This window comes from Mus pahari, chromosome 18, assembly GCF_900095145.1.
Source record: "Mus pahari chromosome 18, PAHARI_EIJ_v1.1, whole genome shotgun sequence".
Classification (NCBI taxonomy): domain Eukaryota; kingdom Metazoa; phylum Chordata; class Mammalia; order Rodentia; family Muridae; genus Mus; species Mus pahari.
The window spans coordinates 13,128,694-13,141,288 of record NC_034607.1 but is presented as its reverse complement, the minus strand read 5'-3'; the positions used below and the strand labels follow the sequence as shown (position 1 = coordinate 13,141,288).

Genomic DNA, 12,595 nt, shown 5'->3' with positions numbered 1-12,595 from the left:
TCATGTCTACAAGAACCTTCTATCCTGTCCTGTGCCTTAAGGCAGGAAGATCCCCTCCCACAGAATAGCAGGGTTGGGTGTTGTGTATTGTGGTTTTTTTTTTTTGTTTTATTTTGTTCTGAAATTAAAAGTATGCAAAATAAAGAAGATGCAGTTTTATACAGTCCTGCTCTCCTTGTAACACTCAGGGCTCCCTGAGTTGTGTTGGAAGATGATGAAAGGCACTTGTCCATCAACTATTAATGCCAACCAAAACACAGGTCCAAAGTCACTGCTGCAGTTTAATCAAATAAGAGCAAAAGGTGACAATTCCAAGTACCAAGACTTGGGTAGGAACACTGGGGGCCCCAAAGGGGCCTTTGTCCCTTCTGGCACAGCACCATTCTCACTAGCCCCTAGGGGAACCATATGACCTGTAAACAATTCTCTTCCCAGCTGGTGCCCGGTAGCCTCGAGGGTGTGTGCAAAGGGATGAGCAAAGCCCTGGTGCTGGTTTGCTTGGCCACCAGAGAAGTCAAGATTTCAGAGGTTGGGGGAGGAGCTCTGGGTCACCTAACCCAACACCCACAGCTGTCATTTCCATGAAGTGGGGCTCTTAAGGCAAGGCAAAAGAGGCTGCCTCCAGGGCTCCAACCCACTGCTGTATGCTGAGCCAGTGCCTCAGAAGATGAAGTGAAGAGAAGGGTCTTTACTGCTCACACCTTCTGCACTGGGGGCTCAGTGGGCACAGCCTTCTTTCCCCGCTGCTTCCGGCCCCGGGCATAGACTCTGAGCAGGAGGGCAGTGAAGACCACAGCTACCCCCAGTCCCCCCACCACAGTGACAGTATGGCCATAGAGGAGGCAGGAGAGGAGGATGGCAATAGCCTGGCGCAGAGTCATGATGATGGTGAAGACGGCAGCTCCAAATTGTCCGATGGTATAGAAGATGAAAAGCTGCCCAAAGGCAGAGCAGACGGAGAGGAGGAGGGCATGGAGCGCAAACTCACTGTGTCGCCCCATGAAGCGCGCCCCCTCCAGTAGGGCCCCCTGTTCCAGTAGTGAGCCTACTGTGAAAAGACAGGAGAATAAATTGACCCCAAACATCATCTGCACCGATGACATCTTATAGGCAAACAGGGCATCCTGCCAATTTGAGGTGAAGCTGTCGAAAGCGATATAGCCTGCCAGTAGGACCAAGCCAGAGAGTGTGGTGGCTGGAGAGCTTCTAGGCTCGGGTCCACTGGACAGAAGAAACATGCTAACTCCAATGGAGATGAGGCCAGCAGTCAGGTATTCCCAGTGTTCATAGCTGCGCCGGGACACCAGCTTTCCCATCATCATGACAGGGATCACCTTGGAGGCCTTCGCCAGCACCTGGGTAGGAAAGCTGACGAACTTAAGTGCTTCGTACTGGCACCAGCTGCTAAGCACATTTGACAGACTGGCAAAGGAGTACCGGTACATGGGTGCACCATGACGCGGCTGCTTGCACAGGACACAGTAGAGGCCGGCCACGACCAGCGCCAGCACACGGTTCATCAGCACCAGGAACTGGGAGTCTGTGAAATGCTCTCCTGGTGATGTGGCTGTGGCCCCGTAGCTGCCGGTCATCACTCTTTCCTGCAGTACGCCCCAAGTCAGATAGGACACCTGGAAGCGGGAGGGTGGAGAAGAGCAACAATAAAGAAGGAAAGGCAGAAGTCGCAGTTTCCACTTCTTCACAGTTGGTAGCATATGACGTAACTGACACTATCCTTTTGGTTCCTCTGAGGGAGGGCCTTCTTTCCCAAGCTTTAGCTCACTTTGTGGGGCTGATACCTGCTTAAAGATCAAACCCTGTCCTCCATGATGCAAATCCATTAGAGGTGGCTCCACATACCATATAAAGAGTCTTATTTAGTTTGAACTAACTAAAAAAGAAACTGGGCGCCTTTAATCCCAGCACTCAGAAGGCAGAGGCAGGCGGATTTCTGAGTTCGAGGCCAGTCTGGTCTACAGAGTGAGTTCCAGGACAGCCAGGGCTATACAGAGAAACCGTGTCTCAAAAAAACCAAATTTGGAAGGAAGAAGCAGGAGGGTTGAAAGTTCAGGGCTTGCATCAGGTGGTGGTGGCACATGCCTTTAACCCACTCTGCCCAGCACTCTGGAGGCAAAGGCATTTGGATCTCTGAGTTTGAGGCCAGCCTGGTATTAAGAGCAAGCCAGAGCCACTCACAGAAACTGTGTCTGGAAAACCAGCGAAGAAAAAAAAGAAAGTTCAAGGCCTGTGAGACTCTGATAAACAGAGTGGTGGGTCATCGATCCCAGCACTTGCAGAGGAGGGGGATCTCTGAGCTGGAGGCCAGCCTGGTCTATACAGTAAATTCTGGAGTAACTAGGGCTGCAGAGCAAAACTTTGTCTCAAAATAATAATGTGGGAAGCAGCTCTGGGGATATAAGTTTAGCCAGCGATTCCTCAAACTCACACTCAGATACAACATACAGACAGAGCAGAATATGGGCATAGGGAAAAAAAAATACAATAACTCAGGCAGGCACACTGTAGAAGACATTGCATGGGCAGGTGCGCGCGCGCGCGCGCGCGCGCGCGCGCGTGTGTGTGTGTGTGTGTGTGTGTGTGTGTGTGTGTGCACGCGCGCGCGTGTCAGTGCACACAAGCATGTGTAGAGTGAACTTTCAGTACAAGTGTTGAAGGAAACACTGAAAGTTCACTTTCAGGACTGGGCTGTGTCCTGTAGGGACACAAACCGTCCCTGGATGTCTGTACCCAGCTTGGGAAGAGAAGGGGAACCTTTCTTACCTGGAGCCCGGAGGCACAGAAGACCAGCTTCAGGCCCTGCCAAGAGGGGGTGGATTCCGCTGCCTCTGTCCGCGGAGCCAGGAGAACCTCATCGGGAGCCTTGGGCTCATTGCCAAACACACAGGCTTTCACCAGGGGGAAGCAGAGACCCCTGCCTGAAGAAGACACAAGAGTCAATGTCCACGACCTCTCCAGAGCAGCCAGCCCGACCCCCCTGTCTGACTGGCCTCCCTCCCTGCCCAAGTCCGGGTCTGCCAACACCTGGAACCGGATTTCGCTCATTTCCCCACCCTCTGGCCACACACATTACCTGTCTCCAGGTAGTTCTTCCGTCTTAAGTACTGCACCAGGAGGTAGCCAGGTACCATAAAGCTGGCATAGCCCGCCACATTCAACAAGAAGCGGAAGAGCCACAGCTGTGTCCAGGACTGCGGAGGGGCTTCGGGTGACTCTCCACCTGCTCCCAAGGGAGGGAGAGTGGCGAGTACCACTACTGCCCACCATCTGCTGGGACAGCCGAAGCAACGATTAGGGTTGCAGCTCTTCCGCCTCTCTGCCCTCCGGAGGGGACTGTACCAGGGAAGTGCCCAGTGGCCTCCCCGCCCCCTCCGCTGCAGCCCAGAGGGACGGACAAAGAGCCTCTCTCTCCCTCTCTCTCGGGGGGTCCGGCGCAGGCCAGGCAGAACCTCCTCCCTTCCCGGGGGCGGCCCCGCCTGTCCAGCCACATAGGTCGCCTCTGTTCCCTCCAGCGCGCGGGCAGCTCAGGCCACAGGCAGCCCCCACCCCACCCCCTTCCCGCTCCGATGCGCCACTGTCCCCTCATCCCCTCTGCGCGACAATCCTCGAAGCCGCCCGAGGAGCGTAGGCCACATGCCGCGTGCCCATCCACACTGGGCTCCCGACAGTGCCACGCGGATCTGCGGCTGGGGGGGGACCCCCCCCACACCCCGCCTCCCGAGCCCTGGGGGTCTCGGTCACGTGCCCCCCGGGGTCTCGGTCACGTGGGCCATGGCTGCCCGAGTCCCCCCACCTGGCGTCCATGGCCCAGCCGCGTGGGGCGGAGGGGGGACCGGGGAATGCGAGTCCCCGGGCCGAGCGCTCCCTCCGCTCCCTCCGCCGACCGCTCCAGCAGCCAGCCAGTCAGCCAGCCAGCGGAAGTGCCGCGCTCTTCCCGCCTCCTCCCCGCCTCAGCCCCCTTCGCGGCACCCCGGCCACAGCGACCCCGCGCGGCCCGGAGGCAGACCAAGCCCGGTCCCCCTGGGGAACTCCAGTTGGGACTCCCTCCTTTTCCCAGCTTGCTTGGTCACAGCCATCAACCCGACCCAATCCAACCCCGACAGAGTGACGATGACCATTGCCACCTAGTGGACTGGGGTTTTTGAGTATCTGAGACCCAAGTACTTCCTCTTATGTTAGTTTTTAAACAAGGATGTCTCCTCCTTTTTTGGCTGCATCAGTGATCATCCCCCTAGTACCTGTGACGGTGACCTTCTAGGCTCTGTATGACCTGGTGCGTCCTCCTCGCCTACTTGCCCAACCTTGTAGAGTCCTGTTGGCCCGTTTTCAGTTCCTTCAATTCACCGGAGGCCTTCCCCAATGCTGTCTTCCCCCTGGCTCATCCTAAATCGCAGTTTCAACGACACCCGCCTGAAGCTTCCCAAAGGGTGATCCGTCACCCGCTCCATTGTCTTTCTTTCTGCTAACGTTTTTTCTTCCTTCCCAGCCACCCATTGCAACTTATAACCACATATTTAGTTGTTTATGCTTTTAATATCTGTCTCACTCACAGGATGCATTTACTTAGTGCTTATAAGCGCTAAGCATCGGAAACTATGTTGATTTATTTCTTCTCCTTCTTCATGCCAGTCACAGACGTGACCTAGCAGGGCCCTCAGTGTGTGGAATCTAAGGGGGTGGGGGAAACGAAAGGAAAGTTGCAGCTTTCTTGTGATCAATGTCCCCAAGCTTCTCCTGCGACACGTTTCTCCGTATTCTTCCCCCTCACTCTCCAGACCTGGGCATTTCCACATGAAGATGTGCCTGTGCTGGCAGGAACCCATCAGGTCTCCTACCACACCCATCAAGGCCCTGTGCTTGCTTAGGGGCTTGTCCCCTTCTCTATGTCTTTACCGGGAGTCAGGCCTGCCTATGCATACAATTGTAGAAGGGAAATGTTGTTGGTTGTTTGTTTGTTTTTAAAGCCTCTCTCTTCCATTTTAGTGTCATATTAGAATAATCGCAAAGGTTCAGTTGGGAGCCTTATGTTTGAAGTCTTTAGATAACTTTGTGGTGACCCACTGCCACCAGCCCTATAATCCCAGCTACTCAGGAGGCTGAGACAGGGGGGTCGCAGTTCAGAGATGACTGCCTGGGCCACAGAGTGAGTTCCAGGCCATCTCAGGCAACTCAGTGAGATCCCACCACAACATAAAAAATGAAAAGAGGGCCAGGGACACAGCTCCATGATAGTAAGCTTGCCTACCGCTGGGGAGGCTCTAGGTTCAGACCCCAGTGCCAAACACACTCACAAAGGTATTTTAGGTGAGACCCCCTCGGGCCAGTTTGCTCATCCCCATTTTCCCGGGAGCTGGCAATTTCAGCGCATGCCATCTTCAACAGAATTGAGGAAGCTTCCTCCGGGATGCCAGTGGCTTCGAGGGTCTTTCAAGAATCTCCATCCAGGCCACTTGGGGAAGTCCTTCCTTCCAGATCGGCTCTTCCTCATCTGCAACCCTTCATCTCATTTTAGGACTATGCTAGCCCCAGGACTAGCATCAGCAGAGGGGTGACATTGCTTGGGTCCCAACGGCAGCAGCTGTGGATCCGGCTTCCAGGTGGAAAGTGGTGGGGACCCATTCGAGCTTCAGTCAGTACATAGCAGTGGTTTGCCGGAGATTTTCAGGTCATCGAAGGGTAAATAAGAAAGGAGCTAAGAGAGAGAGAGAGAATGGAGAGAAGCAGAGTTAATGCCCTATGCGGTGGCAGCAGGGACCTGGGCAAGGTGAAGGCCAGATAGTGAAAGACCTGGGCATGGCAGAGACCCGAAGCTTAGACAAGATCTGAAATAAGCCATGTAGAATATCTGAGCTAGGAGTGACCTTACAGTAGATACAGTATATCCACTGGCACTATGTATGCACAGTAGCTGTTGTTGGGGTTAGGGCTGGGGTGTGGAAGGGTTTTGGATACTTTTGCTAAATTTTTGAGTCAGGATCTCACTCTGTAGACCAGGCTAGCCTTAAACGCACAGAGATCAGCCTGGCTTTGCCTCTTAAGTGCTAGGATTAAAAGCATGTGCCAGCTTTTAATCACAACCATCCGTAATGAGATCTGATGCCCTCTTCTGATGTGTTTGAAAACAGCTACAGTGTACTTACATATAATAAATAAATAAATCTTAAAAAAAAAAAAAAAAAAAATATCCTGGAACTCACTCTGTAGACCAGGCTGGCCTCGAACTCAGAAANCCGCCTGCCTCTGCCTCCCGAGTGCTGGGATTAAAGGTATGCGCCACCACTGCCCTGCGAATATCTTTTTTTCTTTTTCTTTTTGGTTTTTTTCGAGACAGGGTTTCTCTGTGCAGTCCTGGCTGTCCTGGAACTCACTTTGTAGACCAGGTCGGCCTCGAACTCAGAAATCCACCTGCCTCTGCCTCCCGAGCGAATATCTTTTGTAATGTATAGAAAATGTGAGTTTTGCCTCTTTTTTTTTTTTTTTTTTAAAAGGGGGGGGGGCGCTGGAGAGATGGCTCAGTGGTTAAGAGCACTGACTACTCTTCCAGAGGTCCTGAGTTCAATTTCCAGCAACCACATGGTGACTCACAACCATCTGTAATGGGATCCAGTGCCCTCTTCTGGTGTGTCTGAAGACGGTGACAGTGTACTCACATACATAAAAATAAATGAATCTTAAACAAAAAATAAAAATAAAGTCTAAGACCTGAAGACCCCGGGTATTTATTTATATGCCGAAGACATTTTGCTTTAAGACACGTGCGACCACGTGAGTGGAGGCATTGCTCCTCCTGTCCCTCCAGGCCTCACCGTGGCATTGTCTTCAGCTTGGTCAGCTTCACAGAGTCACTCCTGTTGGAGTCCTTGTTTAGGCTCCTTGGGCCTGACCAGCTTAGGGAACCAGTTGTAGGCTAGAGGGGGAGGGCGGCAAATACAGCCCAATATGTCACAGTTGGTTTTTTTTTTTTTAAAAAAAAAAGTAGTTTTGTTCTACCCCCAGCAGTGTTGGGGGTTGAGGGACTCATGTAGCTTAGGCTGGCCTTGAACTTGCTATGTAGATGAAGAAGGCCTTTAGTTTTTGATCCTCTCCCTCCATTTCCTAAGTGCTTAAATAACAGGCATGCGCCGCTATCTGTGTGGTTCTGGGTGTTGAACCCGGGGTCTCTTACATGCTAGGCAAGCGCTTGTTCTATCAACAAAGTTAGACCCTCCAGCCTGACCCGGCACTGTTAACTGCTGAGCATCCTTTGCCTAGTGCATGCGCCTAACTCTGTTACGGGTGATAGGCTCTGCAAGACAGCTGGTGTGGGTGCGTCTCTTACGTCCTCAGCCAGGTCCTGGGGTGTCTCATCTTCTACATTCAGCAGCAGAGAGTCGGCACCGGCCTCACACAGAGTGGATGAGATGCTGTTGAGGCCCCGGCCAGCTGCCAGGTGCAAAGGTGTGCACCCGTTAAGCATCCGGGCATCTACCTGGGCACCGGCCTGGAGCAGAAACTGCACCAGACTGCGTTCCTGAGTTTCCACAGCCAGGTGCAGGGCAGTCTTTCCACTCGTGCCCTCCTGCAAGGAACAGGGATGTCAGCTATGCATGCGATGAGGCGGCGTGCTGAGCCTGGGCTCTGGAGATGGCGTGTCAACGTGTTTGACACTGCCAGGGGACCTGTCGCTAGACCAGGTGGTGGCAGGTGGTGGGCCAGGTGGAGCCTCACCTGTACATCAATGTCGGCTCCATTCTGAAGCAACAGTTCTATGAGTGGTTGGTTCCTCTGCAATGTGGCGATGTGGAGACAGGCCAGACCTGGGGTGGAGGAGGGAGGAGACTGCTATTTAGTACCCTGCTCTTTGGCCTCAAGGGACCCCTGCCTACTCAATGCGTCTAATCGCAGGACTATTGAAATACCACCTCCCAAAAATCCCCCTCAGAGGTCTGAGAGGAAAGGAACTCAAAGTTTCCACTTTTTCGGTCATGTTACTGAAACTTTTATGCTTCAAGGGTCAGGCTGCTGAGAGACAGCCCCAAACACACACACGGCCTCCCAGTGCACACACCCACCCCTGCTAAGGCTAGATCATTACCTTCAAGCCCAGGTGAAGCTCCTCAGAGCATCCAGGGGATCCTCATGGCCCCAGTCTCTACCCAGGGGTCACCTCTTCCTTTATGCCCCGGGGCTTTTATTTTGTTATCCCCCTTCTGGCCTAGAACCTCCTTCATTTCTCCAACCTTACTTATAATAATAGAGATTTAGATTAGAATTTGCATCCTTGTCTCTGCTGAATCTCTGTTCAAAGGCTCCTGACTCTGAGAACTTCCCTACAAAAAATTCCCCTCCAACCCTGCCACATCCTGGTTCTTCTCCTCCTGGTCCACCACAGCACCACTTCCTTTACACACACACACACACACACACACACACACACACACACTTCACAGTATGATGTTTACTATCTGCCTTGCTCTTCCGTGGTCCTGCTCACAGGTGTTAAGTTCTCCTCCACACCTTGCCAGTTCTTCAGTTGGAGGTCCAGGGGATGAGACCGCTGTCTGCCTGGCTCTGGTGGCTCCTCCAGCAGGCGGCACGCGCAGGCCAGATTCTGGCGCCGACAGGCCACATGCAGGGCTGTGTCACCATGCTGGTCCTGCAGAACTCGGCTGGCCCCCTTCAGCACCAGTGCCCGGACGACATCTGGCTGATCCAGGTGAACGGCCAGATGCAGTGCTGTCTGTAGGCACAGAGGGTCACGGGGGTCACAGAACCATTGCGGCTGGCTCCTCCCTCTGAGGACATGTGGGACTACAACCACCTCCAACTCCCAGGAGCCTCTCTGAAGGTAACTGCAAGGGTTATAGTAGGGTCTTCTGTGAAATTACTCCTGAACCCCTCCCCAAATGCCTGGGACCCCCAATTCTGGAAGTAAGATGAGGGAAACAGGGCCTTGCCCTTAATCCTTCACCCCTTGGGGAGATCTGCATCATCCTCCAGGGTTTGTCTGCAGGGACTGAGGGAGGGGAGGAAAGACAGGAGCCAGGGCCTCTCCCTGACAACTGCCCCCATTCAGACTCAGTTAAGATGTCATCTCTTATATTCAGCCTTTCTTGCCTGTCCCACAAAGACGCCAAACTCCACTGAATCTGGTAAGGTCTTCAATGCCCTTGTCATCGTGCGGTATAATCAGGTGCCAGTGACGAGCCTGTGGGCACCTCGTGCGTGGGCAGACGCTGCTTCCTCCATATGCATCTTTGTGTTGCAGCTTCTGGCGCCACATCTGGCAGAAGGTGTGGCTGCTGGGGATGGCAGTGGCACCTGGGTATAACCTCTCTCTGCTCACCTGGTAAAGGTTGTTCTGAATGTCCAGGACTTCCTGGGGCAGGAAAGCCAAGCAACAGAATAGCACGGACGGGGCTTCGTGAATCACTGCCAGGTGGAGCAGCCTGGAGCAGGAGAGGGCTAGGGTCAGAGCCCAGGTCAGAGGCAATAGGCTGGCGTCTTGGTGTTAGAAATGAACGCATCGACCTCTTAACTAGCTACCCACAACCAAGCAGGTGCAGGAAGTGAGAGTTTGGGCCAGGAAGTGAGGGGTTGATACAGGAAGCCAGGATTCTGGAGGTGGGAGCTCCAAGCTGGGATCCCTGGACCCGTGGAGGGCCTCGGCTGGGGGGGGTGGACCTGTGGGCAGGGTGCTGACAGGACCTGGGCCTTCCTGTCCACCGTCTTCCCACACCCAGCTCCCTCCTGCCCCCAGGGCCCTGCCAGGCCAGCTGCAGCTCAAAGCTAAACCGAAAGCTGCCGGGAGAAACACAGAGGGGGTTTCCAGGACTGAGCTACCCACCTCCCCACGACAGGGAGGACAGGAGGAGGCCGATGTGGGGTTCCCCCAGCGACTCAATGTCACACAGTCCAAGGAGCCAGCATGGCATTTGGAACTGCTACCTTATCCACTAGTCAAGAGGGCCATTCCTCACAAGCCACCATATGGGGTCTGGCTCAAACCCTCTCCTAGGTACAGCTCCAAGGGGGAGTTTGGTGCATGGCAGAAAATTGGTTTGATGGGGAAGGAGAGGGGGGTGATGGGAGTTGTAAGTTAGGGCCAATGGGGCAGTTGGGATGGGAAGTTCCAGTCTTGGGGTTTCCCCACATCAGGTGGGGAAAATGAAAGCCAGGGTTAGATGGTCTAGACCTGGACAGCTGCCTTGGGGCAACTTGACTAAAGGCCTGCCTGGGCTAGCGAGGGGGTACTTAGGCAGGAGGGGGGGGGGACAAACTTTTGCTGTAGGCAGGCAGTAGAGGAGGCCAGGAGAGAGTGACAGAGGGAGGGAGGGAGGAACCACTGTGGAAATCCCCTCGGCCAGGGCCTGCTCTCTGGGTCACATTCCTGCAGCCACCTCCCTCTCTCCCTCAGTCTCCCCTCCTCCCGCCCACTTCCTTTTCCCACTTCCACACTTCCCACAGTCCAGCCACCTCCAAAGGAGGGAAGATGTCTGCTGGGGGGGGGGTCCTGATGCTTCTCTCCATACACACTGGATCTGTCTCTAAGCAAAGCGTGTTAAATCTGCATGCAGCTCAGGGGCTAACCGCGGAGGGTGCGGTGGATGGCCCGAGAACTGTGCACAGAGCTCCCAGAACTCTGAGGTCCTGGCCTAAGGGTTGTGACTAGCACATGGAATACAAAAGGCCTCTCTCCCGCTCACAGGATGGAGACTATTTTTGCTAATAGCCACCCCAAGACCCCTACATCTCCAACAAGCAGGTCAGGACGGGCACCCCCTGCATCCCAGCGTCTCTCTCATCTAGCACTCCAGCTGCCCCTGCTCTATCACCCCCCAAGGCCCCGTCACCTCTTCTGTACTTGACACCTACACACTTGATAGCCTTACAGTCTAGCTGCACCTGACTCCAGCTGGGCCTAAGGGAGAAAAGGGACATCAAGAGACTGGACAGCAAGGAGAATTTGGGGAGCTCAGGAGGCTGTTGGGGGAGGCTGAGGCCAAGCCATCACTTCCCTTTTCTCAGCAGAGGAGGAAGTGAGCTGGGGCAGCCAGCTGGCTATCCTGTTTGTTGGGGGCAAGAATTCTCAGTCTAGTCCTTTTTTTGGAACCAATTTCAAACAGGCATCCAGGTAGCACGCTTAATCCAGGCTTCCTGGGCTCAGATGGCAACCTGCAATCCTGGGGTTGTCTTTTTGTTTTTCCCCTCTGGTTAGGGTGTTCATAAGTCAGGCATTGGTATCCCAAATATTGAGCAAACAGGGACACCCCTTCCCCCAACAAGAAAAACAAAAACTGAACTGGTTGCGGGGGAATTCCTCTTCCCAGGAGTGGGTCACTGGTAGATTTTCAAGACTGCGGCTGGTGTTCTAGGTTACAAGGGCCCTGCTATTCTGTCCACTCCCCCAAAGAGGTGATGATGTCTGGTGTTTGATCTGAACCTGGCTACAGCTTAAAAGCAGGCTGCAAGTTAAGTTTGGAGTTTGGAGAAGGGGACTGACCCTTCCAGGGCGAGTGCTGTAAGGGTCTGTCCTCTCAGGTGATGAAGTGGTGGTGAGAGCCCAGCCAGTTGCAGCTCCGAGGGGGGCTCTGACTGAGCATCCTGTCTCAGCCTAGCCTAGCCAGTTTACTCACGTGTCTCCATCCTCAGAGATGTATGTGAGCGCCTCGAGTTGCTGAGGGCTCAGCACCCCCGCGAGGGGCAGCGGCGATCCTGGGGCTGGAGGGCTTGGATCCTTGGCTTCGGGTCTCTCCAGTAAGGGGAAGGACTCAGTGAGAGAGGAGGAGGCATAGGTGGAGTCCGCTCGCTCTCCATCCGTATCTTCTTTCCCTGGTTCCTTGTGGGTCTCCGGAGCATGGCTCCAAGGCTGTGGGCAGCCGCTGTGCGATGATCCGGAGCCTGGGGCCGCAGTAGGTTCAGGCAGGGAGCGCAGAGAGCGCAGCGACTCTATGCCGGAGTCACACTGGCTATCGTCCGCCTCGTCCGGCCCCTTCCGAGCATCCGACATGCCGGCCGCGCCAGCCCGGGGTCCAGGGTCCAGCGGGATCTAACTCTGCGGTGTGCCGCGCGCTTTTCCGGGTTTGTGTGTCCGTCTAACAGAACCAGAGTCCCTCTCCGAGCGGCTTCATTACCTGGCTGTGCAGGCGCGGGGAGCGGATGAGAAAAGCGAGAGGTCCAGGGCGCCGGCCAGGTCCACCGCAGCGGGTGCTTTGGGCAGCTGAACCGTCCCTAGTTAGGTCTTCTCTCTCGCCCCGCCCCCGGACCCAAGAAGTGGCCCGCAGCCACTGCCACGCCCACAGCCCCGCCCTCAAAGGCGCTTCCGGGTAGAGCCCCGCCCCTCCGGAATCCCCCTGTTGGCTGCTTGCGTAGGCAGGGAGTCTCGGGTTACCGGTCTTGACTCACTCCTGCGTGGATAGTTTCGCCCATTCATTCATTCATTCACTCATTCTTCCCCTTCCCTTTCCTTTCATTCACTAATTCCGTGCATTCGTTCGTTCCTTCTTTTTAGTTTCGTGGTGTCTTCATTCATTTATTCATTCAATTGTTTAAAAAGTGTATTTTTTGATTTTTCTTTTTTTTTTTCCTTTTTTTTTTT

General features: G+C 54.4%; 2 protein-coding genes across 3 annotated transcripts; both read right to left on the bottom strand.

Annotated features, from left to right (window-relative positions):
• Window positions 1-257: 257 nt before the first annotated feature.
• On the bottom strand, window positions 258-3,947 carry Slc35b2 (solute carrier family 35 member B2). The gene is made up of 4 exons (XM_021217825.1): window positions 3,812-3,947; window positions 3,092-3,285; window positions 2,782-2,936; window positions 258-1,631 (listed from the first exon to the last, which is right to left on the bottom strand). Exons 1-4 carry the CDS (start codon window positions 3,820-3,822, stop codon window positions 696-698), a joined length of 1,296 nt encoding a protein of 431 aa, XP_021073484.1. The 5' UTR covers window positions 3,823-3,947; the 3' UTR covers window positions 258-695.
• Window positions 3,948-4,375: 428 nt separating this feature from the next.
• Nfkbie (NFKB inhibitor epsilon) lies at window positions 4,376-12,245 on the bottom strand. Of its 2 annotated transcripts, none has more exons than XM_021218180.2 (6): window positions 11,634-12,245; window positions 9,344-9,446; window positions 8,515-8,737; window positions 7,726-7,814; window positions 7,337-7,576; window positions 4,376-5,642 (listed from the first exon to the last, which is right to left on the bottom strand). In XM_021218180.2, the coding sequence occupies exons 1-6, from the start codon at window positions 12,005-12,007 to the stop codon at window positions 5,556-5,558; spliced, it is 1,116 nt and encodes a 371-aa protein (XP_021073839.1). In that variant the 5' UTR covers window positions 12,008-12,245; the 3' UTR covers window positions 4,376-5,555. The 2 variants fall into 2 exon arrangements, with proteins under 2 accessions (XP_021073839.1, XP_021073840.1); XM_021218181.1 differs by having other exon boundaries at window positions 4,532-5,710.
• Window positions 12,246-12,595: the final 350 nt, after the last annotated feature.

Excerpts from the sequence above, each read along its gene's own strand:
- Slc35b2 (XM_021217825.1), bottom strand. Across the intron at positions 2,937-3,091 it reads GAAGAACTACCTGGAGACAG|GCAGGGGTCTCTGCTTCCCC; the intron begins GTAATGTGTGTG and ends TGTCTTCTTCAG. Across the intron at positions 1,632-2,781 it reads TCTGTGCCTCCGGGCTCCAG|GTGTCCTATCTGACTTGGGG; the intron begins GTAAGAAAGGTT and ends TCCCGCTTCCAG.
- Nfkbie (XM_021218180.2), bottom strand. The coding sequence starts at position 12,007 with ATGTCGGATGCTCGGAAGGGGCCGGACGAGGCGGACGATAGCCAGTGT. Across the intron at positions 7,815-8,514 it reads CCAACTGAAGAACTGGCAAG|GTCTGGCCTGTCTCCACATC; the intron begins GTGTGGAGGAGA and ends CCTCCACCCCAG. Across the intron at positions 7,577-7,725 it reads GAGCCGACATTGATGTACAG|GAGGGCACGAGTGGAAAGAC; the intron begins GTGAGGCTCCAC and ends TGTTCCTTGCAG.